We start from the raw sequence: 24,649 nt of genomic DNA on the forward strand, positions 1-24,649 counted from the left end.
TCTAAATTTGGAAAGGCCATCAAGGTAATTAAGGATGTTAAGAAACGTGACTAGATCCTTGAGATCTTTCTACTTAATGAAGAGAACAAAGGATAATGAAACCAACTTTAGCAAGCAAAACGAACTTCACATAGATTCAGTTCTTTCAGAGATAAAGCATCCTGAACATCAGAACAATTTACCAAGGAAAGCCAGACACTCTGTGTTTGCTCTCACTGTTGAGATGGTTTAGGTACCATTTTACTCCAAAGAGTGAATTAGGTGGTCTGCAAGGCTCCCCACTATATCTCCAGATTCTCTGATGATGTTGAAAAAAGGTTTAAAAAAAAAAAAAAAAACTTCCTTTAACTTGAAAAATCAAGTATCCCTTTCGGAAGGATAACATCTTTTGAACCAGAGATTTTTCTATTCTGTAGGTGTGTTTTCAACGATGCCATTACTCAGATTTTATAATATTGTGAAACACAAAAGGTTTTCAATTCCTCTTACTTGAAAGCAGTGGCTCTCACTATGGGGTGATTTTGCCCCCCAGGAGTTGTTATTTGGCAATGCCTGGAGACAGTTTTGGTTGTCACAACTTGGGGAGCGTTACTGGCATGTAGTGGGTAGAGGCCAGGAATGCTGCTAAATGTCCTACACTGCACAGGACAGTCCCTCACAACAAAGAATCGTCCAGCTCAAAATGTCAAAAGTGCTGAGGCTGAGAAACACTGAGCTAAAAGTACACTTGAAAGGGAAGGAAAGAAGACTTCTTTTGTCTCAGTATCTGTCTCCAGTTGCTCCGCAGAGGAAAACAGAATTTAACAGTCCTACACAAAACAAACACACAAGCAGATACTAAGCAATAACTCTCATGCAAGATCGTTTACAACAGATCTTGTCAAACCAAGTTCAAATACACGAGTTATAGAGCCATTAAGAGTAAAATTCAAAAGATCAGGTTTAGATACTTTGTCCTTCAGCAGATTCTGTCTTTAACCAAGCAATTTTTACTTCTAGACAGTAAAATCCTATTTTTTGATTACAAGAAAAGTACTCCTTTTTAATTAAGTGATCAGCTCATCTATCAGATGTAGGTATCAGATGTAATATCAACCTACTAAAATAAATTTTAAAATAAATGACCAAGACTGATCAAGAAAAATAAACAGAATACAAATTACCTACATCACTAGGAATGAACAGGGGAACATCACTACAGATCCTACAGACAACAGGATTAGGTAGATAATACAAAAATATTATGAACAACTTTATATCAATAGAGCTAATAACTTAGATAAAATGAAGAAGTCCTTGAAAAACACAACTTATCAAAACTGAAACAAAGAGAAACAGGAAATCTGAACAGTACTCTCTCTGTTAAAGAAATATAATTCATCGTTTAAAACATTTCCACAAAGAAAACTCCAGACCCAGATAGCTTCACTGGTGAATTCTTTCAAATATTTAAGGAAGAAATAATGACACTTTCAAAATAATCAAATGTATAAACAGGCAAGAACTGGGTTTCCTTTCAATGCCTAACCCCTCTGGAGTCGCACCAAAGAGACTCTTTCCATCCCCAAAAGGCTCACACTTCCTTCCTTCTCCACTTTATCTTTTGAAAGGGAGGAGGCAATAGATTATAAATATTCTTGCAAGATGCACCTATGTGTGCCCATGTGTAATCAATTACAGTATTACTCTTCATCCAGTCTTCCAGTGCCCCTCCCCCCATCTTCTTTTTTTTTTTTCCTTTCCTACTTTTCCCCACACCCAGTCTCTGCTATGGCCAGGCCAGTCTCTTCAGGATCCCACCAGTAAACCTTGCTCACTCCTACCTCTCTTCCACGCGTACCCTAATCCTTTCCACCCTTCTCAACACAACTCAAATACAAGTCTCCCCCAGAAGCTTCCTACAAGCTACCCGAGTCTGGGTTTCTTTTATCTCCTCGGGTAGATTGTCACTTCTCTCCAGCTGTCACTTCCCTGCTTAAAATCCCTTTGTGATTCTCTGTGACCAACAGGGTAATGATCAAATTCTTTCCTAGCTTTTCACTGTCTGGCCTGGCCTCTCCTCTAGCCTCAGCTCTCCCCACTCGCCCACGTTCAGGCCATGCCCACCACCTCAACTTACCCATGCAGGGGTCTCTGCCACACCTCCTGCTCTTGCACATCTGTAGCCAGGGCCTGGGATGTCCTCTCCCGGACACTGACTCTTGTCATCCCATTCATCCTTCAAGACTCAGATCAAGGATAACCACCCTCCCCAGAAAATCCCTCTCAGAAATACCACCCCACCCTTTTTTTCTCCCTCAGACAGAGGAAATTATTCGACAGGACCTTGTACTTCTATTATAACTGTTTATCTGCATCTGCAAAATAACTGCGGTGATCTGAGGACAGGACTGGGTTTTGTTTTTTTATTTTTGCTTCAAGACTTAGCACAGTACCTCGCTCATCTGAGTAGGGCTCTGAACACTTGTTGAGTGAGCAGATGTCTTATATTCCCAAAAGCCTTCAGGGTGATGGCCATGTGACAGGAACTCAAACACTCAGAGACTGGTACATGCTTGTTGCGTGGCACTGTGGTAGGTATTCATTTAACCCAATTACACAAGCTGAGAATGAAAACTCAAGACCGTTGTTGCCTTTCAATCCTCAGGGCAATAATGAATTTCACTGAAACAAAATGTTTCACTCCAAGCTTTTTTGCACTTCAAAAATCTGACAAGGAAGTACTTGTCACCAGAGAAAAATATTTTATAACATTAAAAGAAAAAAGCTAAAGGCAAAATTCAGTAATGAAATAACATTCACACTGTTCTTTAAATTGTTTCTGTGTCTGTATATGCCTACAGCAATCAATTTACTTTTTTTAAAAAATAAAATTACTTATTTTTGACTGCACTGGGTCTTGTTGCTGCACACGGGCTTTTCTCTAGTTGCAGCGAGCGGGGTCTACTCTTCATTGTGGTGCGCGGGCTTCTCATTGCAGTGGCTTCTCGTTGCGGAGCGCACGCTCTAGGCACACAGGCTTCAGCAGTTGTGGCGCACGGGCTTAGCTGCTCCGCGGCATGTGGGATCTTCCCAGACCAGGGATTGAACCCGTGTCCCCTGCATTGGCAGGCAGATTCTTAACCACTGCACCACCAGGGAAGTCCCCAATTTACTTCTAAAGTGACTTCAAGCTCTGAAATTCTGTTACTCTGTGCAAATCTGTGCTCAACGTATTAATGTTATTAAAGAATAATTAATGTCATTTGCCCTATTTAATTTAGTCTAGTTTATCAGTTTGCCATACATAATTTTATATACTTTGAAATCTGTACATTTATAATGTAGACAAACCTTAATAAAATGCATTTTATATGATAAAACCCTTATCCCTTCAACAAATATTTGTGGAGTAGCTACAATACGTCAATTATTTGAATGAACACTGGGATAAAACAACGGGTAAAGCAATCTTTGTTCTTGACAAATTTGACTTTTGAACAGAAAAGCCATATTATAAACACTAACAAGCTAGCTAATAGTAACCAGAAAAATCATGTTAAAGTTATTAAATGGGTGACATTGGCTGAAGATACAGTAAGAGCTCTCTTACCAATGTTCACCTAATGGACCCACCCAATTACCCCATACTCTCTATTCTTTTTGTAAACCATAATGACCATCGCCCACAGAACTTGGTTTCCAGGCTATTCTCCAAGACATCTATGTACTACTTCATCCACCAGCTGAACTGTGTACCTCAGAAGAGTCTATTTACTCTCAAATCTGTTTACGCCAGTTGTACTTGTTACTAGAATTATGAAATTTAATTAGGTGTTACACAAACTAATAAAATGAGTGCCAAAAGAAAGAGTTTTTACTTCTCTGAAAACCAAGTTGAATGGCTTTGAAATGCCTTAAAAGATGAGTCACTTGGAAAAACAGTCGCTAGAATAAGTATGGGCAATTTTAAAGGTTTAAGGGGAGTGGGGTTGGTGACCTAAAAGGATGCTGCAGAGATTGGCTCTCACTCTAAAAGCATCGAACTGGAAATCAAAAGCCATTGAATTCTGGCTGTGATTTATACACAACGAAGACTTTGAGGGCTCACACTCAAAGACCTTGACTTTCCAACAAAATTCCGGTGAATTAATGTTTAAAATTAAATGAAATGTGTAAGACACATATATGGTACTTTTAATGATTCACCACTTTGGCATTTTCAATAAACCATCTAACTGGTTGACCTCGGATGCAGCAGGTAAGGATGTCCTCTAAGAACCCCTTAGAGGGGTCAAGTGGTTTGGGCAAGTGTTTTGCTGGAGCAAAAAAATAATTTCCAAGTAATTAATTACTTCCTGTTTGTCACAAACAGTACTCTGTGCTATTGGACTAGAGGTTTATTCAAAATTTCAGTCCACATCCCAAGACTTGAAGGGCGCTCTCTCCTGGACCCGAAGGTGGGCTGTTACTAGGTCTTAACACTCCGAGGGAGGGAGGCTAGCCCATTCTGGGACTACTTCCTGCCCAGCTATTCCTTAAGGTACCATTCCTTCGTCTCCAGCTGCATCTGAATTCCTGAGCAAACTTCCAGAAGCAAATGTTGTATGTGTGGGTCCTCAGTGTACGTGCTTCCTTCTGACTCTGGCCTCTGAAGATGGCCTGGGCCCTGTGTGCAGAATCAAGAAAGGCTCTCCAGTGGCATGGACTTACACATACTACCAAAATAGACAGCTAGTGGGAAGCAGCCGCATAGCACAGGGAGATCAGCTCGGTGCTCTGTGACCACTTAGAGGGGTGGGATAGGGACGCTGGGAGGGAGACGCAAGAGGGAGGAGATATGCGGATATATGAATATGTATAGCTGATTCACTTCGTTATAAAGCAGAAACTAACACACCATTGTAAAGCAACTGTACTCCAATAAAGATGTTAAAAATATATATAAAAAATTAAAAAAAAGAACGGCTCTCTGGAGCGGTCAGCTCTAAAAAGAGGGCAGGAAAAGTCAAAGCTGGAGACCCTAAAGAGGGTGAACACTTCCTCCACCAGTCTCCTTGGAGGAGGGCCAGCTGTCCTATTGGCGGGCACGTCAAGATGCCAGCATTCAACGCAACTACCAGTGATGCCTGTGATGCTGGCTTCATGAAAACAAAGTGTTTAAATAATTAGGGAGCTGTTTTCTCATGTTTTTCAAGCCTAACATGACCCTCTCATTTCTTTTTTCTAAATTACATCCTTTTAGATCTGTAAGGGCCCAAAGAAATGATTTCATCAAACCCTTTTATTGTGCAGTAAACCGAGCTTAAGAAGACAAAATGATTTACCCAAAATCACATGGTAAGTTCGTGGAATTGCTGGGCCAGGCACCCGGGCCTCGGACTTGGTCTGCTTTCCCTCTATTTCCTGGCCCTGGGGACCGCCAGCACCAGCGCCACCCAAGCGCTTGCTAGACCCCACCCAGGCCCAGAGTACCAGACACTGCTTTCTGCAGAAGATCACCAGATGACTTGTATGCACGTTACAGTTAAAGAACTGCTCTCAACCAGTTTTTTTTAATGCTATTTAGTGAAATGATTGACTGTGTTTAAATTCATAATCCTCATAAAAACTTCCCTATCACAACCACGGATCAAAACAACTATTTAGCTGTTTTGCTGTATCTGATCATTTCACATATAATTTTCATTTAAAATTACAGGCAACTAAGGAAACAAACTCGGCACTTCTCTCTGGATACACGATCCATATCAAAGCTGGGTGGATAGTCTACAAATGCCTCTTAAGAGGTTACTGCAGGGAATCCAATTAGTTGGTATGTCTCCAGGCCGATGAAGAAGTAACGGACTCAAAATTCTATTAGGCAACCTGAGTTCCCATCAGAGTAACAGTGACAGAGACAGAGAGACAGAGACAGAGACAGAGAGAGAGACAGACAGACAGACAGAGACAGAGAGAGCGAGCAAGCGCGCGCGAGTGCGAGCTCGGGGCAAGTGGGAGCACACACGTGCACAATGGGCAAATGTGGAACTCTTCAGCCAGTGAAATCATTAGCTTCAACTGATTCATTTAGGTGTTGTACAGCATACAAAAAGTACATCGACATCTTCCCATTGTGCAAAACAACCAACGGCACTGAATAGTCAAACACACTTCAAACATCAATTGGCTCATTGCATTTACATGAAATGTCCAGAATAGACAAGTGCATAGAGACGGAAAGTAGATTAGTGGTTGCTAGGGGTTGGGGGGTAGGGAGAACGGGGAGGGACTTCTAATGGGTAGAGGGTTTCTTTTTAGGGTGATGACAATGATAGCTAGTGGCAGTGGTTGCACAACTCGAATATACTAAAAAATCACTGACTTTGCGCACTTAAATGTGTGAATTACATGGTATGTGAATTCTATCTCAACAAAGCCATAAAAAAAGTCAACTGGCTCAACAATTTTTGAAAAACATGTTTTCTTTTAAGATGCATTGAAAGATAAATCTGCATGCACCACCACTGCTCATTATTTTCTTTGTCAACTTAAAGATTTTGGATACCTTAAAATTTGAGTCCAAAGGGACTTTTATCAGTTATTTCCACAAACCTCACCCATTTTACCAGTAAATTAACTGATACCACATTAAGGAAGTGACTTGTATAAGAACCAAAGTCCCCGCCAGTGGACAAATGGTCAGAGTTTTCCCAGCGTTAAATCATTTCAATTACAACATTCATCAGGGTATGTTCGGTGATTAAATACATCTGGAAAAATAAAACCAGTTCACGGCCCTGTGGTGTATTTACTAAGAACCTACCAAAGGAAATCAGTATGTTTCCCTTCTGACGTGAGGGGACCTTTTGTGTTTTTTTTAATGTAAAAACTAAGAACTAAAGCCAAGGAGACTGCCAGAACCAGTGAGGTATGCACAAATTAACATAAATTGGTAATTGAAGTGTAGAAGCGATAATTGTCTCAGACACAAGGTACTTCCTTGAGAACAGGCCTCTGGTTTGGGCATTTGCTTCATGAGTACCGCATGGAACTTCCACACCTACTTAAAAATAAAGCCCGCCCCAATGAAGACCAGGGTATTGAGAAAGCCGTTCCCAAGAAGGTCCCCAAGTGGTACTTCGACGCTCAATTTCTAACCCGAACGAATCCGAATGCCTAGCTTTAATAAACAAAAAACAGCAACAAAAAAAACCCCAGAGTTAACTTATTTCAGGAAAATTAGTTAATGCTTTCCTCAAGCCTGTACTTCTGTGTAACTTCAACATGTCTGTGCCAAGCACTGCCCAGTTACAGGCTGTGACCACTCAGTGCGGGCATTAAGTAGGAACCAGAGATACAGGTCATGCAATTCTGCCCTTTCTAGAAGGATCTTAACCTATCTCATACCTAACTTTTTGGTAAGAAATTGTCCTGTTGGATTTGGGGGGCCTTATTTCCTTTCTGATTTTGATCACCTAGTAAATTTTTAAAAACAAACCAAAAAAAAAAAGGTTTAACTCTAAAATTCTTTGAGCTTTCTTTTAAATGCGAAATAATGTGCCCTCCTTACTAACCCTCACCGAAATGTTCATCGATACAAAATTACCACCTACACAATCAAGAGCACAGGGAATGTAGGAGGCGGGTAGGGGGCCGGGGGCTCCGCAAGGAATTCCCGAGCCCTCCCCAGGGGCCGCAATGGTTAAACGCACTGACTCCCTCATTAGGAATACTTCCGAGGGGCTCCTGAGCCTTGTAGCTTTTGTGGCGCTTGTGGCTGGAGTCTGTCTGCCACTAGAGAAGGATAACAGAGCAGGGAAAGAAAACCCTTTCCCAGGCACATTTCCAGGGGTGCAGCGGAAAAAGCTTGATTTCCAACGCACTCTTTACGAGTTTTCCGAGCGATACAGCGTCCCCATTTAACGACATGTTGCTGACAGCAGGATTTCGGGGGTATCAGGAGGTGACAGACAGAATCCTACAGCCGCCTGTTATCTGCCCCGGGCCAGGTGGGAGGTTTTCAACCCCCAGCGCTCGGCTTTTTCACCCTGAGTAGTCGATCCCCCAACTGCATCGAAACCCGCGGGGCACATCGTCTCCACCTGCTCCCAGGTCATTATTTTGATAGTGGAAACGGGAGACAAAGAGGCTCACCCTCAGTCCCATCCTGTCCCTCTCCCTCCCACCTTCCTGGTCTCAAGGGTCATGGTTCCCAAACGAGCTCTCGGAAGACCCCAGGGTTGGGGAACTGGGCGTTGGCTTCAGGTGGGTTTAAGGCGAACAGGACCCCGGCACGGTGGGACCGGATCGGACTCGGAGCTCGGACGACAGGAGGGCGTCCCGGGAAAAGGGCAAGAAGCTACTCTCTCCCACCCCCTGAAAATAAAACCGGAGCCGCAGCCCGGGACGCTCCGTCCGCGCCCTGGGCTCCCCCTCCCGGGGTTCCCTCTCTTCCTCTCCCGCGAGCCGCACGCCCTCGGGCGCAGCCGAGCGCCGCCGGGGTGGGGACGCCCCCGAGATAGGGCGGGGACGCGCACCTGGGCGTTCGGGACACCTGCGCCGCGCCCCTCCCACCTCCGCACCCCACCCTCCCACCCGGGCCGGGTCGCGGAGGTGCCCGCAGGAGGCCCCCACCTGAGCGGGGGCGGGGGCGCGAGGCCGTGGCCGTGTTAGTGGCGGTGGCGCGGGGCCAGCGCGTTGGCTTACCCATGGCTGGAGACGGGCGGGAGGCGCGGGCTGCGGGCGCTCGGGCTCCCCGGGGACGGGCAGAGCCGGTGGCACAAGTTTGCAGGTCCGGCGGGCACGTGCGCGGGCGGGCGGGCTGCGCTGGGCTGCCGGGCTGGCTGCTGGTCCTCGCTCCGGGCCGGGGTGGGAGCGCGGCGCAGCTCCGCCTGCACTGGGGGCCGGCCGCGCCGAGAGGGGCCCTGACGTCAGCGCCGGGGGCTTTGTGCGCCCGCAGCCGGGGCCCCAACCGGGCAGCGCGCGCGCCGAGGCGGCGGCGAAGCTTGCGGCTTCCTCTGGGACCCCCGAGCGAGGGCCAAGGGGCGCGGAAACCGGAAAAGCCAGCGGGGGGATGGGGAGAGAGGGGAGCGGGCTGCCAGGATCTCGGAGGCGCCGATCCGCGTCCCAGAAGAGAACTATTACAGCTGGAGGGGCCTTTGCCGTCCTAGTCATCACCCATTGTGCAGATAAAGAAACCGAGGCCGGAGGCACTGCTCCAAGGACTCCCTGTGTTTGAGCAGCCTTGACCCAACCCACAGTCCCGGAACCTTTTGTTCACGCGGGGGCTACTTAATTCGGTGGGTCTCCACCCTGGTTGTACATTAGAATCAGCTGGGGAGCTTTTGAAACCCGATTTCATCTGGGCCTCAGCGGGCGGGATCGAGGCATTCGTGCCCCAGAAGGTGCCCAGGTGATTCCAATGTGCGGCCAAGGTCGTCAACACTGACTTGTGGGTAACAAATGGCTTAGAAGGGCACAGACGGCACTCTCCCATCTGGGGTGGTGACAGATTTGGTGGTGTCCGTAATCCGCCTGCTTGATCCCTGGAAGCCCACCCCTGGCAGGCTCCGGGAGACTCTGCAGACCCGGCCAAGGCACCCCTTCTCCTGCGGCTGAGGCCTCCTGCTTGAGCCTGTAAGTGAATTAATGGTTTAACAGTGTCCAGGTCTTAAATTTCTTCTGTCTCCTTAGACAAGAATTTTCCTGTCTCCAAAGGTATTAGCAAAGCTGTGAGATCCCTGCAGTTTTACTCTGGTTAATGCTTTTCTGAGACATTTCTGAGCCCAACCTCCCCCCCCCCATAGTTTATGTTGTGCTTTTTCATTGTTCTGAAAATACATAGTGTTACTTGAACAGAGAGTTACATAAACAGTAACAGTAGATAGTACACTTCAGGGACATTTAAGCCAGAAGAAGGAGGCTTTAGGACTGAGAAAGGGTGCAGCAGGCAAACATTTCATCTAATGAAATTTATTGGATTAGGAAAGATTTTATCAAGGCAAAGCTCTAGAAATCCTAATAATATTTTGCAGTAAAGGACAGAGATTTGTGCTAGGCAGATCACTGGCTCATTTTCACAATCCCACGGGGAACACTCATTCCTAACCAATCTTCATGCAGTAATAAAACAGCAGGGAGCTCACAGGTTTAACTTTTTGTCCTCCTGTTACAGAAAAGTAATCCATTTGAAAGAGGCCTGAAAGCACCTGCATGCAGGAATCCAACTGCAGTTGACAATAACTGGGATCACCTGCAAGAGGGTGACGGCCACGAGGAGTTCATTTAAGTCCTGGTTTAGGGAACAGCGTTCGGTTTGGTTCGTTCCTACATCTTGGGAGGCTCCTAGGAGACAGTGAAAACAACAGAACGGGACTTGGGCGCACAATCTGAAATAGTCTTTTGGCAAGATATGACCTCCCTCAGCCACTCTGGAAGCAAGAACTCTAAGATTGTGTGCACTGAGATGAAAGTAAACCCTTTGGTCCACTTTCCGTCATTCCCTAGAAGTCTTGAATTTTTTTTTTTTAACCAAAGAAAAGAAATAACAGCTGTCCAAATACTGGAGCCAGTCACAATGGGATACTGTGATTGAAAACCAAGTTATAGCCATTGTGTACACACTGTCAAAGGAAAGCCACATTTTAATAGAAACTTTTACTCACTTTGGAAATGTCATGGACCGGTTTCAACAAGCAGTTGTCCCTAAAACCCTTAAGAAAAACAAAACAGCAGTTGGGAAATTAGCAAGGCTACTACTGACCTGGTGCAGAAGAGAGCTAATGTACATATTTGACTATCAGTCTAAGAAGTGCTATTTTAAAATAATAACCAATTTTTCTCATATAACTAAAACCTTTAAAAATTAAAGCAAGACTACGTTGCAAGTGGACGAGTAAATTGGTAGAGCCTTTCTGAAAAGATATTTGGCAGGATGTATCAACAGACTTAAAAATATTCATAGCCTCTGGCCTAATAATCTGCTTCTGGGACTCTCTCCTGAGTAAATAATGACTGTTTCAGTCAAAATTAAGGTAAAAAGATGTTTAGCACAGAGCAAGATGTAATAGATCAAACAATAAAAACAAGAAAGGAAGCAACAACTGTTCGATAGAAGGTACGCCGTTGCATAAATTATCATTGATCTAGCTCCCTGGTTCTCAGCTGTGCATGACTTTGCCCCCCCTGGAGATACTTAGCAATGTCTGGAGACAGTTTTAGTTGTTACACCTGGGGAGGGGGTGCTACTGGCATGTGGTCAGTGTTGGTCACGGATGCCGCTAAACACCCTACCATGCTCAGGACAGCCCTCGCCACAACAAAGAACGATCCAGCCCCAAATGTCAGAAAACAGTGACATATACCCACTACTGTATATAAAATAAATAAATAATAAGGACCTACTGCATAGCACAGGGAACTCTACTCAATACTCTGTAATGTCCTATATGGGAAAAGAATCTAAAAAAGAGTGGATAGGGGCTTCCCTGGTGCTCCAGTGGTTAAGACACCATGCTCCCAATGCAGGGGGCCCAGTTTCCATCCCTGGTCAGGGAACTAGATCCCGCATGCCGCAACTAAAGAACTAAGACCTGGTGCAGCCAAATAAATAAATAATAAAATAAACTAGAGTGGATATATGTATAACTGATTCACTTTGCTGTACAGCAGAAGCTAACACAACATTGTAAATCAGCTCTACTCCAATAAAAAAATTAAAAAAAAAATAGTGCTGAGGTTGAGAAACCCTGCTGTTTCTATATGATCAGATATCATGCAGCCATGTTTGCAAAGAATTATGTGGGAAAGTGCTCGAGATTGTTTTATTATTATTATTATTATTATTATTATTTTTTTTTTTGTGGTATGTGGGCCTCTCACTGTTGTGGCCTCTCCCATTGTGGAGCACAGGCTCCGGACGCGCAGGCTCAGCGGCCATCGTTCACGGGCCCAGCCACTCCGCGGCATGTGGGATCTTCCCGGACCGGGCACGAACCCGTGTCCTCTGCATCGGCAGGCGGACTCTCAACCTCTGCGCCACCAGGGAAGCCCTGTTTTATTATTTTTAAAGCAGAGTAAAAAGCTGAATGTGCAATATAATCCTAGTCATATTCATATGTACATATATATATATGTACTGGAAAAGACTGAAAGAAAATACACTAGGGTAGAGATTACTACTTATTCACCAAACATCTATCATCTATCTGGCCACACAGCTGGACTACATTTCCCAGACTTCTTAGCAGTTAGGTGCTAAGTGATTGAGTTCTAGCCAGTGAAGTCAGAAGTGATGTCCACCACTTCCAGGCCTTAGCCACAGAATCTCCAGAGCATGTGCTTCTACATGCCTTCCCCTCCTCTCAGCTGAAACGTGACATTGACACCCAGGGTGCCTTCGAAAACCACAGGCGAAGATGGAATTGCCTCTGCCAGCCTGGGTGACTGAATGACTCTGTGCAGCAGAGGCTCACTCCTCCCCAATATACACTGACAGCCCAGAACTGACCTGGACACTTATGTGAACCAGAAATAAACTGCTGTGATGTTTGAACCATTATGTATTCAGGGGCCTATTTGTTATAGCAGTGGCCCTACCCTTACTAATATATCAATATATTAACATATACCAAAATACTGACAGGGTTTATCTCTGGGATTAATGGAGTTTTTAGTTATATTTTAATACTCTTTTGTGTTTTCCCAGACTTCTACAAAGAGCAATATTACTTTTATAATCGGGGGGAAAAGTATATAGCTGTATCTTACTCCACAGTAGAGACAGTCTCCTATTAATTTTAGACTATCAATGAAATCGTATTTCCAACTGATTTTATTCAATTTGAGCTCTTACTGACCCTCAATGCCTCGTCTAGGAGTACAACTAATTACAAACTGTAAGGACACATTTTGTCTGCCCTAATCTTCTGGGGGGCATTTAATCACATGTGTGCACATCACTGCTTCCTGTTTCATAATTACTCATGAGGCTTGTCTCTCCAGCAAAAGTCTCCTTAATGGGCAGAATCTTCCTTGACGTTTGATTCTTAAAATCTCCTCTCAGCTTCTTGCTTCTCTAGTTACTTTCTCAGCACATCAGGCATAATTTCTAGCCTTTCTAGCCTTTTCTCCTGTCACTCAGAAAGACAGCTGCTTTCTCAAACTAATAGGAAGTCCATGAATTGGTTTTCAACTTTTATAGTCACCTTATGACAAAGCAAAAAAAAAAAGACTGAGTTCTGTTTGCAGAACTAAATGAAAATGTTAGCAAACCTTGACAATGTTTGACTATGCCAATGAAAGCATAGATGACACAAAGGGGGGCATGGGAGAATATGAATGAAAAAGCAGCACTATTGATATCCTCAGCTGCTCAAGCGGGGATCAGAGGATACAGTCAAACTTCGATGGAGAAAGAAATAGAGATTTGTGAGGAGGGATGATGTAACTGACGTAGATCCTCGTCATTCACGTCAAGGAGTCAGTAGGTATTGTCTAAAGTTGATAAGTCAAGAAAGAGAGAATTCAGCCCATTATCAAGATCAGAGCCATTGGTTCCCAACCCCATCAGATCTGATGTCATTTATAAACGAACATTTATAATGCCCCTTTGGCACTCCACAAATGAAATCCAAATGAAAGAAAAGATCAATACAACACCTCGATTATAATATAAAGAAGAACTGAAAGTAATTTAAAATGAATAGTGTTTTCTCGATGTGTAAACACTCAACCGGAAGACGGAATGAAGTCATCCGATGAGCAACTGAGTTGTAGAATCCCCATGAGTGGGACAGCTAAGACGCCAGCCCTACAGAGATGTATAGTATTGGTCATCCACATACCAAGGGTGGTCTTGCCATCAGTGTCGTGACATTCCAAAATGGCGAACAACTTGGTAAGGTTTCAAGCGAAACAAAGTGCAGTCTTCCCTCAATTGACACGGCAATTGCAGTCCTGAAAAAAAAAATCTACATTTCTTAAAACCACCCCAAAGTATCTTGTGTTTATACGTCAGATGGACTTATTTCTTAGGTGCTGATAACTAGAAGCAGATTTTTCAGCTATATAAATGTCCAGAGGACACTAAAAAATTGATGAAGAAATGGGGACACGTCCTCATTGTACAAGGCTCTCCTGTGCCTTGCACGCCCGTCAGCCCATCCTGAACCCAGTAAATACCAGTAGCGCCCCCTCCCCATCACAGTGACAACCCCAAATGCCCACACCAGTATCCAAACTGTCTCACCTCCCTGCATCTAGATTGCGGAAGCACCTCCAGAGGAACTCAAACAAGAAAGAGTTAAGAGAGATTGCTTCTTGGAGCGAGGCCATCAGTTTGGAGAGGAGGGCCGTGAGGCTGTTTTTCATCAAGCCCTACCATTCTGTTTAATTGTTATCACAGGTATGTTACGTATTATTTATAGATAGATATAAATATAGATATATAATTAAGTAAAGCACCTATATCCATTGGATGTTTAGTTCTATGATTTCTGGGCTCCTGAGACCTTATTTCCAGACATACCCATGTGTAAAATGGGTATATTCATGGTCCCCACCTCATATAGTTGTTGTAGGGATTAAAGGAGGCTCAATAAATGGTAGGTATTGATGCAGACGTTGTTGCTGGTGAAGTTAGCATTGTTATCTCTGCCTTTTACCCTGGGGAGGCTGATGGGTCCCTGAGGTAGCCAGAAAGCAGCTTTAAGGCGAGGGCATTCCGAGATCCTGCAGTGCCAAAAGGCATTGGAAGTATTGGTCCAAATTTTTTCCTTATTTTCTCTTAGGCAGGCAGGGGAACCCTCAGTTGGCTCCACATCTGTGCTAGAGGGTGGAGGGACGTTACTGATTTCCGTTCTTCTATTACGCTGTGTTTTATTTGGATGTTTATTTACTAATTGGTGAGGGATGGGGGTCAGGTGGCCTTGAGTAGTAAGCAAATGTAGCCCAATGTAGCAAGAAGCAACAGGAAATTAACAAAAATTAACTTTCCTATGTAGTTGGACAGTTCATCATTTTATGAGGGAAAAAATGAGCTTAAATGCACATCTTTTAAGACTCCAAATGCCCCCAAAGACTAAAGATCACTCAGAACCTTGAGTGTGACTCTAGATGGTTTTCTGACTGCCCTACGTGTGATCAGCCATCCTGAGAGCAGGCAGAAGTACAGTGAAAAGCATAGCACTCTAAAGGCAGGGACCCTCAGCACCCAGCCTGGGGGCAGCAGGGGCGGGGCTGGGGGACCTTTTGCAGCCCGCGAGGAAGACCCACAAGGAAAAGCTGCCCAGATCTTGGAGACAAAGCTGAGATAAAGATAAAAGCACTTCCAAGATGTTCAACTTTGCCTTCCCCGCCTACATTTTACCACACTCAACTTTGGGATGGAAGAGATGTGATTTTTGCCTGCCTGATTTTTTTTTTTTTCCGGTATGCGGGCCTCTCACTGCTGTGGCCTCTCCCGTTGCGGAGCACAGGCTCCAGACGCGCAGGCTCAGCGGCCATGGCTCACGGGCCCATCCGCTCCGCGGCATGTGGGATCTTCCCTGACCGGGGCACGAACCCGCGTCCCCTGCATCAGCAGGCGGACTCTCAACCACTGCGCCACCAGGGGAGCCCTGCCTGCCTGATTTTTAAGGGGCTAATCACCCCCAGGGTGGGAGAAAACAGAGCCTGTGTGACTCTTCCAGTGGGTCTTCTGGTCACCTGCAGGTGACAGACGGAGGGGTCCCAGCTCTCTGTGCCCCTGGTCCTCTCCCGAGGTCCTCTTCCTCAGCACCCAGGGCAAGGCCCCGAGATTCCCTCTCACACTTTCCTGGTTACCTATGGCGTCCTGACCTTTCCTCAGTTTTCCTTTGATGAAGAAACGGGGTCTTAGAGATATTAGGTCACGTGTCCCAGGTCGCACACTGAGTACACGGCAAATCCGTCCCCTCCACGTCGTTACCATCCATAGAAAATGTTCCTGGATTGTCAGATTGCTGGTCTGGGCTACGAGGAACAAGTGCAAGACCTCAGCAGGGCTCCATTCTGGGGCCTTCTTTCAGAATCAGTCTCCAGTTCAGCTGTGGCTTAGAGAATGGGGGAAACGGCTACACCCTGCCGTGTGTCTTATGGAGTCGCAGCTGAACGTGATGAAGATGCAGGTAGAACAGAAAATAGCAGCATCCCAGGGGGCCCTGGATTTCCAAGCTGGCTGAAAACAGATCCTGCCTTTAATACACAGTTCACTCCCTTCTGTCCTTTTATGAGGCAGAGCGAAAGGCAGGTGGTTTTCCTTTGGCTTGTACTGAGCAGTTCGATCCATAAACCTGGGTTATGTCCACCTCTGTCTTTCACAGGACACTCTGCTTTCGGACTGTGGCTGAGCTCCCCACACATATGAATCAAGATCAGAGTTCACAGGGTGGCATCAGCGAACACCAAAGAATATAGCTAATCTGATAGCATGTCCTTGCTTTTGCAGACGAAATTTAAAATGCAACAATGTACCCAGCTCAAAATTGTTTAACTAGCCTATCATTTTCATTAGCTGACAATGATTTCTCTGAACCATCCCACACTTCCCACTTGCCTGGTAACAACATTTTGGGTAGCCTCTTGGAAAACATAATGTTGCTTTAGGCTAGAATTTTCCTCTCTCTCCTCCCGACTGATTCTTGTAAATGTGTCATAGAATCTCTGAGTTAAAGGGAATTTTATAAGTCCGTCAGTCTAGTCATCCACATTCAGGAATCCCTTGTGCCCTGTCTGCGGCTGTCAGCCCTTCAGGTATATTTCAATACTTCTCAGGACAGGAAGCTCACTACTATTATTTCTCAACAAATGTGACTGTTAAAATGTTTTCCACTCCAAGTTACTGTGTGCCTCTCAACCTCCATCGCCTATCCGTGAGAGAGGCTCCTTTCATTCCAAGTTGGGTCCCGCTCCTTTCACTGTTCTGCATCAGAAAAGTTTGAAAAATCTCTCGCCATCCTGGTTGTCCTATGGGTGACATTCTCTAGTTTTGCAAAGTTCCTCTTCAAGTAGTGGGCTCTGAGTAAGATGTACATCTCCAGCTGCTTAGGTTGGAACTGTTTCTTCTCGAGTTGAAAACATTCTAAGTAACAGGCATTTTGTTTGTTGAGGTAAAATACACACAACATCAAATTAACCATTTTAAAGTGGAGAGTTCACTGGTATTTAGTACATTACCAACGTGGTGCAAATATCACTATCTAGCTCCAAAACATTTTCTCCAGCCCAAAGGGAAACTCTGCGCTCATTATGCAGTCACTCCCCATCCCCCTAGGTAACCACTCATCTACTTTCTGTCTCTAGGGATTTGTCTATTCTGAACATTTCATTATAAATGGAATCATACAGTAGGTGGCCTTTGTACCTTGGCTTCTTTCTCTTAGCATGAGGTTGTAGCACGTTCCAGTATTTCATTCCTTTTTTAAATAGCTGATTAATGTTCTATTGTATGAATAGAATATCCACTGTAGAGATAGAATATCCAAAAATATCCCTTGTCTGGATAGACCACAATTTGTTTATCCATTCATCCATCCGTCATTTGAGTTGCTTCCACCTTTTGGCTATTGTGAATAATCTTGCTATAAACACTGGTGTACAAGTATCTGCTCTAGTCCTTGCTTTAAATTCTTTTGGGTGTATATACCAAGTAGAATTGCTGGGTCATGTGGGAATTCCATGTTTAACTTTCTGAGGAACCACAATAGTGTCTCCCATAGCAGCCGTACCATTTGACATTCCCGACACCAGTGTCTGAGGGTTCCAATTTCTCTGCATCCTTGCCAATACTTATTTTCCATTAAAACTTTTTAAAATTTAATTGAATTTTTAAAAAATTATAACTGTCCTACTGGGAATGAAGTGGTATTCTAAGAAATCTAGTTTATAAGACTTCCTTGACATGGCCACTGAGGCCCTGTCTAGGCCCACCCTAATCTCCAACTGCATGCCCCCATTCTCCCTCTCCAGCCTCACTGCTCTCACAGGCCCTCCCTCCCAATGCAGGGCCTTTGCACATGCTGTTTCTGCAGCCTCTTTGCCTGGCTACAGCCACTCACCATTTGGCTCAAAAGCTGAGCATCACCTCCTCAAGGAAGCCCTCTCTGATCTCCCCAATCGGTCAAATGCCCCAAATGACAGTCTCATGGCACCATCCACCTCCCCTTCCTAGGACCTACTACAGTTGCAATTTACTCTGGATTATATGAATATATTTTTCTCCTCTGTTGGGCCATGACTACAGCGGGAGTAAATTAAATGTGCTGATTAATGAATGAAAAACTTTTTGAGGAACCTTGGGAGACTTTGAACTTACGGCTAACTAAAGTCTGAAAGTCTTGAACATAAAGCTTTAAAACTCATGTCCCATCTCCTCCTTCCCAGGACACTATTCCAACAATGTCTCTCCTGCATCACCAATATCCCCCTTTGACCCAGATCATTCCCGCTGGTTCACACACATGTTCTAGCCACTGCCTTATTTTTTTGCTCCCCTTCTTAGCAAGACCTCTTGGGAGAGCCGTCCATACTTGCCTGTACTTCCTCACTTCTCACTGTCTGAAGCCTGCTCTGATAAGCCTTGTGTCCCCATCATCCTGCTGAAACTGTTCTTGTCAAGGACACACATCATTGCCACTCTTCCAGTGGATGCCTCCATTCTCCTGGAAACATGTTCTTATCTCAGCTTCCATGAAGCCACACGTTTCTGGTTTTCTTTCTCCTTCACTGCATGCAACTTCTCAGTCTCCTTTGTTAGTACTGAAAATTATCTTGTCATGATTATGTTTATTTCTTATTTTCAGTTTTACCCTGTAGATTGGATACTCCAGGTGGCCAGGAACCGTGTTTATCTTGACCACCGCTTAACCTCCATGCATAGAACGTATCAGATGCTCAAATTTTTATTAAATGAGTGAATATCTTCTCCATTTGAACTTATATAATTTTGATCCTGAGGATCTTTAAAATTCTTCTTTGTATAAAAAATATTATGACATCCTATATGTATCGTTCTGAGTTTTGATTCTTCTACCTAATATATTAGCTACCCCAACTAGTTTTGGTGAACACTCTCTCTCAATTTCCTCCATCTTGGGGATAAAAATACTGATTCTGGCACTCTTTCTTCCTTCAGGTTGACCTCGACTCATTGATCAGTATTCTCTGAGCATGACTGTTTTCAGCCAGCAGGGTAATCCTTGATTGTGTTGACACCCAGCACACGTTTCTCTATGTTGTCCACAAGGAAATAACAAGTTCTGTTGTGGAAAAAGGCCATTATGAGTTTTGCACACACAAAGTTCTAGGTTGAGTCAGTTGGGGCAGACATCTGTTAATAAGGTGATTTCCAAAATGCAATGTGAACAAGGCCCATTTAAATCCCAGAAAGAGGACTTCCCTGGTGGCACAGTGGTTAAGAATCCACCTGCCAATGCAGTGGACACGGGTTCGAGCCCTGGTCTGGGAAGATCCCACATGCCGTGGAGCAACTAAGCCCGTGTGCCACAACTACTGAGCCTGTGCTCTAGAGCCCACGAGCCACAACTACTGAGCTCACGTGCCACAACTACTGAGCCCACGCACCTAGAGCCCGTGCTCTGCAACAAGTGAAGCCACCGCAATGGGAAGCCCGTGCACTGCAACCAAGAGTAGGCCCTCTCGCCGCAACTAGAGAAAGCCCGCGTGCAGCAACAAAGACTCAACGCAGCCAAAAAAATAAATAAATAAATTTATTTTTAAAAAATCCCAGAAGGAGAAGTAGCAATTATGCAGACCCTGCATATTTCAATGACCACAAACTGCCTCAGGGGGAAGGAACCAGTTCTCGTGCCATACTGACATCAAGGTCAAGGGTACCCACAGTGCAACTGTTTCTGCTCCTCTCATGAGCCCAAACAGTATGTTTTCAGGGCTCTCCTTCTCTCCTCTCCTGGGAATGGCTAGCCCTCTGCTTCAGCTTTTCCTGAAATCCAAAGACGGTGTGGAACATGTCCCTACTTGCCCATCTAGAAGCTTTATCCAGGAAAGCAATGAAGTTGGAAGTGGCGGGGAAAGCGGGGGGGGGGGGGGGGGGGGGCAGTAACTACCATGCCGTAATACATGCTGGTTCTCTATGACCATTTCTTTTTTTTTTTTTTTTTTTGCGGTACGCGGGCCTCTCACTGCTGTGGTCTCTCTCGTTGCGGACCACAGGCTCCGGACGCGCAGGCTCAGCGGCCATGGCTCACGGGCCCAGCCGCTCCGCGGCATGTGGGATCCTCCCGGACCGGGGCACGAACCCGTGTCCCCTGCCTCGGCAGGCGGACTCTCAACCACTGCGCCACCAGGGAAGCCCTATGACCATTTCTTTTAAAAATGATCAGAGATCCTAATTATAGAAACTGGAGAAAATATTTGCAAACGATGCAACTGACAAGAGATTAATCTCCAAAATATTCAAGCAGCTCATGGAGCTCAATATCAAAAAGCAAACAACCCAATCAAAAAATGGGCAGAAGAGCTAAATAGACATTTCTCCAAAGAAGATATACAGATGACCAACAGGCATATGAAAAGATGGTCAACATTGCTAATTATTAGAGAAATGCAAATCAAAACTGCAATGAGGTATCAGCTCCCACTGGTCAGAATGGCCATCATCAAAAAGTCTACAAACAATAAATGCTGGAGAGGGTGTGGAGAAAAGGGAACCTTCTTGCACTCTTGGTGGTAATGTAAATTGATACAGCCACTATGGAGAACAGTATGGAAGTTCCTTAAAAAATGAAACATAGAGCTACCATGTGACCCAGGAATCCCACTGTTGGGCATATTTCCAGAGAAAACCATAATTCAAAAGGATAATGCACCCCAACATTCATTGCAGCACTGTATTTACAAGAAATGAAAGCAACCTAAATGTCCATCCACAGATGAATGGATAAAGAAGATGTGGTATATATATACAGTGGAATACTACTCGGGCGTAAAAAAGAATAATGCCATTTGCACAACATGGATGGGCCTAGAGATCATCATACTAAGTGTAACTCTACATTTGTAGATGCACTGTCCATGTTGCCAAATATTCCCCCAATGAATTCATGAAATAGAGGTAGGCAGGGTAAGCATTATCAAATTTCTGCAGAAGAGATCATTGAGAATGGGACTGCCGGAGCACCTCAGCCAGGCATAGAAGACTTGTGGATGATTAGAAGCAGAACTTGTTGACTGGAGCACATGATGACTCCTTGGCAATTTCCTCTTCCACCTACCACTATCAGCTTCCGGGTAGAAGCGTGACACTGTAACTAGGCGACCTGCTGTTTTCTTTGGAACAAGTGACCTAACTCCTTTGAAACTGTTTCCTCATGCTTGAGAGGCAGATAGGAATACTACTGGCCCATGCTACCTTGTGTGGAACTCTTTTTTTTTTAATATTTATTTATTTATTTGGCTGCGCTGGGTCTTAGTTGCAGCACGCGGGATCTTCGTTGCCGAGTGCAGGATCTTCCTTGCGGAATGTGGGCTCTTAGGTGTGGCACGCATGTGAGATCTAGTTCCCTGACCAGGGATCGAACCCGGGCCCCCTGCATTGGGGGCGTGGAGTCTGAACCACTGGACCACCAGGGAAGTCCCAACCTTGTGGAATTCTGAGGAGGCTCATCAGAAAGTATTTGAAAACACATGGTTTAAGATAAAGCACTGCCTCCGGGCTTATATTTTTCTTGTTTTTGTCATGATTGGTCAAGTCAATCTCTCTCTCTCTCTCTCTCTCTCTCTTTATTCAAGATGGAGACTCCTGCTTCAATCCAGTTTCATCTTCTGGTGCATCTTCACGTGACCCAAAGGGTCTGTGATTATATCTACAAAGCCCTGAAGAGACCAGGGATGTAAACTGACAGGCTCGAAATCAGGACTCATGATAAAGGAACAGGAGGTGTTCATTCCCAGCTCACCTGCAGATGCTCTAAAGACCAGCTGGACTCTTCCGGCTCTTCTCTGTGTCCTCAATACTTCACTGATGTTTGTTGAATGAAGTAATGAGTGAATGAAGAAATATAAAGAGCAGACACACCTGGGATCAAACCTCACCCTGGGCCTTTATTAGCTGAGCCTCAGTTTCCCAATCTGCAAATGGAAGACGATCCACTCCTTGCAGGGTTGGGAGGAGAATTTCAATCAGCTGCTTGGTATCCTTCTCTTTTTTACATTCAATTTACCCTCAGTTTCCCTTTTCACAACGGTATCTGCTTTACATTTTGTTCTTTCTTTTCAATTTTTGCTCCTTGTCAAAGGCAGAAACAAACTAGGAGGTAGATATTCTGCCTTCTCTCTGCCATCAGATCTGCCCCAAACCGGACTTCTCTCCAGTCTGTCCCTTCTTTGTCTAGTCAGGAGTTGAAAAATACCCTTTGTGCTTTGTGGGTCACAAATAAAAGCAGAGCGCACACAAGGCTAAAATATTAGCATATCAGTCCACCTACATAATGTCCTTTTTTTTTTAACAAGGCAATCAAAAACCTTAATTCGAATTCTAAAAACTGTTACATTTCCTTTGATTTCTTAAAATGCCACTGAATTTGAGATAAAGAATCAAAATCCTTTAGCAGAATTACATTGAAGTCTCTCTTTATCTCCAAACAGGTCACATTTGGGGAGCAATTTCCCAATATGTAAAATGAATAATGATGGCTTTAGAATAATCATAATTACCTCCCCGAAAGGGAACTTCATCTCAGTTAATTTTTTTCTTTGTATAGTCAAATGACTGATTCTGAAGCAATTATACAGCAATGCATTCTTTTTTACAACTGAATAGCACGCCCATTAGCCCTCATAGTTCCCTGTGTTTGCCTGCCCTGCTGGCATTTGAAAACAGTGGTTTTGTGATTTAAACCTATCAAGCAAAATGCCATCGAGGAGCCAATTTGCTAATCGACCTTTCAGTGTGTATGTCTCTGTGCCACAGCAAAGGGCCAGGAAAAAAATATGTAGGCGTGGGCTGTTGAGGTACGATTAATCCTCTCTCTGCATTTGGTTTCCACTTTGTTAAGGAGTCTGCTGTGGGAGCAGATTGGCCGTTTTAAAAAGCCAGCCTCCTTTTCCCCTCCACAGCAGCTGTGCACACGGTTTCTTTGCCTCCCCTGGGTCTGTCTTTGGGGCCAGGTCCTTGGAGATGCATCTCCCCACCTCTTCCTGGTGCCTGTTGCATTGTCTCACCTCTCTGCTGGTCCAGTGGAGCCCGGCTCCCTCCTTGGAGAAGTTAAATGTCACACCTTAGTAAGAAGGGCAAGTGGTGACGGGGTGCTGGTGAAAACATGCACAGCTGAGAGATGAGACCTGGTGATTCAGCCGACAGCATGGGTTTGAAGTCAAGTAGACTTGGGTACAAATCCAGTTCATTAAAGCTGCGGGGACTTCAGATGAGTGACAACCCACTTTGAGTGGCCTTCCTCCCCCGCAGAATGGGAGGGGAATCATGCCTCTCCTGGAAGATTTGTTGTGAAGATGCAGTGAGTTAACGCACTTAGAGAGCGTAGTGCACAGCCTCGCTTTCCGTAAGTGCTCCATAAACACTGACTACATCTCCACAGCAGCCGGAGTGGCCCTGGGCGGACCCGGCGCAGGTGAATCCTGCCTCATCTTCACTCCTTATGCCTGGCATCTTCAGAAGGCTTTGTTTATTGGTGCACTTTAGTTTGTGTGTGGGGGTGTGTTTGTGTGGAACAAGGACACCTTCCTGCTGGACAGCGCCCTCCCACTTCTGCCCCGTGTACATGGAGATTATGTAGGGATGGGTACAAGTGTACGCACTTCCACGTATATCGACAACTCTTCCCTTTTGTTAGCATCCAATGGTGTTTCTCTTGGTTGTCTCATTTCGTTAAGCATTTATCACAAGTAGCAGCGATTTATTTCTAGAGCGAAGTTCTAAAGCCAGCATTAATTTCAATTTTCTTTTGGAGAGCTTTGTCTCTCTTCTAGGTCAAACCATCCAGCAGCTTACGGCTGCTCACAGTGGGGGAAGGGAGCAGGCATGTCCTTGCATGTAGAAAGGGGCATTTGAGATGGGGGATGAGTGCCCTGATGCAGCCTGGTGGCTTTGACAGAAGCCACTGGCTGCACAGACCAGCTCTCCCACGCCCACCCTGTCCTTGGCTCGGACCACATGGCAGTTGTCTGCATTGCTGCTCCCACATCTTACTCATTATCACTGACTGTTCTCAATCTGTCTTTTTCTGATTTTCCTTTTCTTATTCCTCTACCTCCTCAATTTTTTTTTTTTTTTTTACTTCCATTTGCTCCCCTGATTCCCACCAGTCCAGGCTGATGACATGCTTCGCTTGGCAAGTTTCCCCGTCTCCTGCCACGCTCCCTCCATGCCAACCAGGCCAATACTGCAGAGAGAGCTGGGCGGCCCTCTCAGGCTCGTCGGTGGGATGGAGCCTGCGGTAGCGTTGCCACGGGTGGACTCTTCCAAGCCCTTTCTGCTTTTCTGGGGGATGAGTCTAAGTGATGGTGTGTGTCCAGTGGTCCTGAGGAGAGGCAGTCCATGCTCTGCGTGAACATCTCCTCTGCGTAGCCAGTGGGCAAAGCCCTGGTGGCCCCAGCGACCAATCTGATGGTCATTCGGGTTAACCGACTCAGGACAGTGAGTGATGCCATGAATTGATGAATTAGTACGTACAAG

General features: G+C 45.1%; 1 protein-coding gene across 5 annotated transcripts in view; it reads right to left on the reverse strand.

Moving 5' to 3' along the window:
* The window catches only part of GPM6B (glycoprotein M6B), a 176,107-nt gene that overhangs the window by 146,964 nt on the left and 4,494 nt on the right, over positions 1 to 24,649 (reverse strand). For 3 of the 5 annotated variants that reach the window (XM_079909877.1, XM_079909874.1, XM_079909875.1), the window contains exon 1: positions 8,668 to 8,975. The exons of 1 other annotated variant lie outside the window; for it this stretch is intronic. In XM_079909877.1, the coding sequence (XP_079766003.1) occupies positions 8,668 to 8,671 (4 nt within the window). In that variant the 5' untranslated portion in view covers positions 8,672 to 8,975. Of the gene's footprint in view, positions 1 to 2,119; positions 2,184 to 8,667; positions 8,976 to 24,649 lie in introns of those variants that run through there. One more of the 5 variants, XM_079909876.1, reaches the window with a different exon arrangement.

This window comes from Stenella coeruleoalba, assembly GCF_951394435.1.
Source record: "Stenella coeruleoalba genome assembly, chromosome: X".
Classification (NCBI taxonomy): Eukaryota; Metazoa; Chordata; class Mammalia; order Artiodactyla; family Delphinidae; genus Stenella; species Stenella coeruleoalba.